At 44.9% G+C, this 3,647-nt stretch overlaps 1 protein-coding gene across 1 annotated transcript; it reads right to left on the reverse strand.

The window, feature by feature from the left end:
• Positions 1 to 2,085: 2,085 nt before the first annotated feature.
• On the reverse strand, positions 2,086 to 3,024 carry LOC137504628 (olfactory receptor 5AR1-like). The gene has a single exon (XM_068233209.1). The coding sequence runs from the start codon at positions 3,022 to 3,024 to the stop codon at positions 2,086 to 2,088; it is 939 nt and encodes a 312-aa protein (XP_068089310.1).
• Between the last annotated feature and the right edge of the window lie 623 nt (positions 3,025 to 3,647).

Raw genomic sequence — 3,647 nt, forward strand, 5'->3', positions numbered from 1 at the left:
AGAATGTATTGATTGTATTTATGGCTGATCTTTATTTTTTTATTTTATTTTTATTTTATTAATCTATTTTTTTGTTACAGCTGAAATGTAGGAAACTACGAGGGTCATCCAGAAAGTAGCAGCCATTTGCTTTTATCTGGCATGCAAGTGATTTCTTTCTGTGCATTTTAACTTGCATCTGTCAAGATAATCTCTTCTCCCCCTGCACCGCTTGTCACATGACTGTAGAATGCCGGTAACTGCTTGTTCAACAGCATGAACTTGAAGACCCCACCCCTTCCAGTTCCTCCAACCTATGGGTGAAAAGTGTGATGCCACTACAACTAAGCCGCATCTACACGCGTAGATGCGGCTGCGATGTTCCTTATCAATCGAGCTGCTGATGCGGCTTGATTGATAAGATCCGACAGGACGGATCTCCTCACCGCCGATTCCCTGCTCGCTCCCCGCGAGGGGACAATGGCAGGGAATTGAGCGGAAGATAAGCGGCGCCGGCGAGGACGAGCGGGGAATCGAATCCGGTGCACACGCGGCGAGTGGGGATGCGGCGGGTACACGCAAATCGCCACAACATCTCCTCGTGTAGATGGGGCTTTAGGGATTGCAAAAAAAAAAATAAGATAGGACAAATGATTAGAGGAGGAGGTGATTAGGTCACAGAATACAATGGGGTATATTTACTAGACTGTGGTAAGCAGAATAATGCACTAGGCCGATTCCCCGCCGATCAACAGCAGATTCGATCACTGGGATCGAACCTGCTGTCACATCATTCACGCAACACGCTAAATTTTGATCTATTTCGTCCCGAAATAGATTCATCCCGTCGACCGCTCCGTGCGGGAAATTACCTTCGATCGCCCGCAGGAAGGGAGTGCGTCGCTAGCGGCGTTCGAGTCCCCGACGATCGACGCAATACAGCTGCAATACATTACCTGCTCCGCCGGCACGACTCCCCAGGTCTCCGCTGTCTTCTCTGCTCGGGTCTGGTCTCCGGGTCCGGCATGCTTCACTGAACTTCCTGCTGGGACAGGACGTTTAAACAGTAGAGGGCGCTCTACTGTTTAAATTTCCCCCAGACAGGAAGAAGTGAAGCATGCTGGACCCGGAGACCAGACCAGAGCGGAGAAGAAGACAGCAGAGACCTGGGGAGTCGCGCCGGCAGAGCAGGTAATGTATGTGTGTGTGTGTGTGTGGGGGGGGGGGGGCGGCAGCACCACCACCACAGATTTTGAACGGTTTCATGCTGAAATCGATTCACAATCTGTTTGCAGTAAAGGCAGCCATACGATCCCTCTCTGATCAGATTCGATCAGAGAGGGATCTATCTGTTGGTCGAATCTGATGCCAAATTGACCAGTGTATGGTCTTGTCTCCGACACCAAAATTCATTAACTGGTGCTCAGCTATAGTATAGCTGAGTGCCCAGTACCACAACAATACTCGTCCAAAGGGCACCACTATGCAACTATACCTAAGTCACAACTGCATTACCCGGACTTTGGCTATATAATAGCTGATCTCTTGCTCCCCTTACCCACTGCAAGCCGTTGTTTGACCCAAACATCAATGTTTATATCCACACCACAAGCTGGAATTTGGTTATATTGTTGAATCAGGTGCCCCACACCCAAATTACCTTGCTGGGGCCACTGTAGCCACTGTAGTACATTGTGGGCTATAGCAGTCCACTTACTACCATCTCCCTCCAAGTTGCTAAAATTTAGAGGGGGAATAGTATTTAACGCTGGCGGGGATGTGAGTGGCAGCAGGTGAGCAGTCACTCGGTCCAGCTCACCGGCAGCCAAATAATATGTATGCTAGGAGAAGCCATGTAACAGGAGTGGATGACTATATACGGGAAGGGTAGCTCTGCTTGGAACTTTTTATGATTGTAGGGCAGGTGCAGATAATTTCCAAAAGATCTCCAAAGACTTGCACTTATTTTTGGAGAAATGTGTGGCTCCTATTGCTGCCATGTGCTAGTTTGTAATGACAAATGTAATGTACATGTGAAACTTTTAATTGGTCATCAATGGCGGGTAAAATAATGAACAGTAACACAAATTTTTGGCAGTGCGAGATTTAATGTGTTGGTGGCAAAGCATTTGTTTTGTAGATCATTTTAATGAAAGTTTCTTTAATTTCCCTGTTATTGAGTCCGTAGATGAGCGGGTTCAGCAAGGGGGATATAATGACGTAAAATATGGAGCTGTATTTCTCCTGGTTGGTGGAGTACTGAGATGCCGGTCCAAAATACATGAGCATTACTGTCCCAAAGTAGAGTCCCACCACGGCTAGGTGAGAAGAACAAGTGGAGAAGGCCTTAGCCCTTCCTGCAGACTGAATCTTTAACACGGACGATAAAATGCAAATATAGGAAATTATAATAAGCAGAAAGGGGAGAAAAAGAGAAAGGAAGCTAATAGAAAAGATGACATCTTCATTGGAAGAGGTACTTTCACAGGCTAACGTGAGGAGTGCTAAAATCTCACACATGAAATGGTTGATCTTATTACCACATAGGACAACCGGCGTGAAAATGGATGGAAAAATGCACATCATGAAACTCGAAATGAAAATCATGGCAGTCAACCTGTGACAAATACTCCAGCGCATCAGAACGGGATAATGGAGAGGCTGGCAAATGGCAATATATCGGTCGTAGGCCATGACGGCCAGGAGGATGCACTCGCATCCTTCAAGAAGAAGAATGACGTAGATCTGGATGACACAAGCACTTATGGAGATGATCCTGTCCGTAGAGAAGAGATCCATCAACAGTCGGGGCACTGCCGTGGAGGAATAACTCAGGTCAAAGAATGAGAGCATACACAGGAAGTAGTACATAGGGACATGTAAGTGAGGTCTGGTCAAAATGATGCATATTATAAGACCATTGCCACTGAGGGTCACCACATAGATGATGAGAAACACTATGAACAGTACGGCATTTATAGTTGGATCTCTGGTAAAGCCTATGAGAATAATTTCTGTGACAAGCGTCTGATTGATGATTGCCATGGTCTGAGAGGTTCAAATAATTGGAAATAAAGTATACAGGGATTAATACAAAAACAGCAAAGTGGCTGTAAGTAAAAAAAACAAAAACAAAGAAAAAACAAAAACAGAAATAAATATACAGGAATATACAGGAATAAAGGTACTACAGAAATTCCACAACAATCAAATTCCATTTATCCACTGCTCTGTGATTATTATGCAGTCTACATGCAGTCTGCATTGCAAGCATTTCAATATAATCAATGCGTCTGCTGTAGTGAATCTTATCTTAGTAAGCCTGGCTCTATTCTGGTACATTACATCCGCCCCTCCTACATTCCTGCTCCTCACTGATTGGCTAAGGGCAGTTCAGTGTGACAGGCTGAAGCTGAGAAGGGAAATACAGCACACTCCTCTGCAGAAGCTGCTGACATATGATCTATGCTGTGCTCGCATTCGCTTACAAAGCAAGCTAGATGTGACAGTGCAGTTTTTAGGAGAACAAAAAAGAGTAAGGGAGAAAATTACATCAGGATTGGGTCAGTCAGAGCAGTAAAGATGGAAATGCCTGGAACAGTTTGTTTCCTTATTTACTGTATAAATTCACTGAAATAAAAAAAATGTAGACAGTACAATAGATATGT

This window comes from Hyperolius riggenbachi, chromosome 4 (assembly GCF_040937935.1).
Source record: "Hyperolius riggenbachi isolate aHypRig1 chromosome 4, aHypRig1.pri, whole genome shotgun sequence".
In the NCBI taxonomy this organism is placed as follows: Eukaryota; Metazoa; Chordata; class Amphibia; order Anura; family Hyperoliidae; genus Hyperolius; species Hyperolius riggenbachi.

Bases quoted from the DNA above. Each gene is read 5' to 3' on its own strand.
- LOC137504628 (XM_068233209.1), bottom strand. From the start codon at position 3,024: ATGGCAATCATCAATCAGACGCTTGTCACAGAAATTATTCTCATAGGC.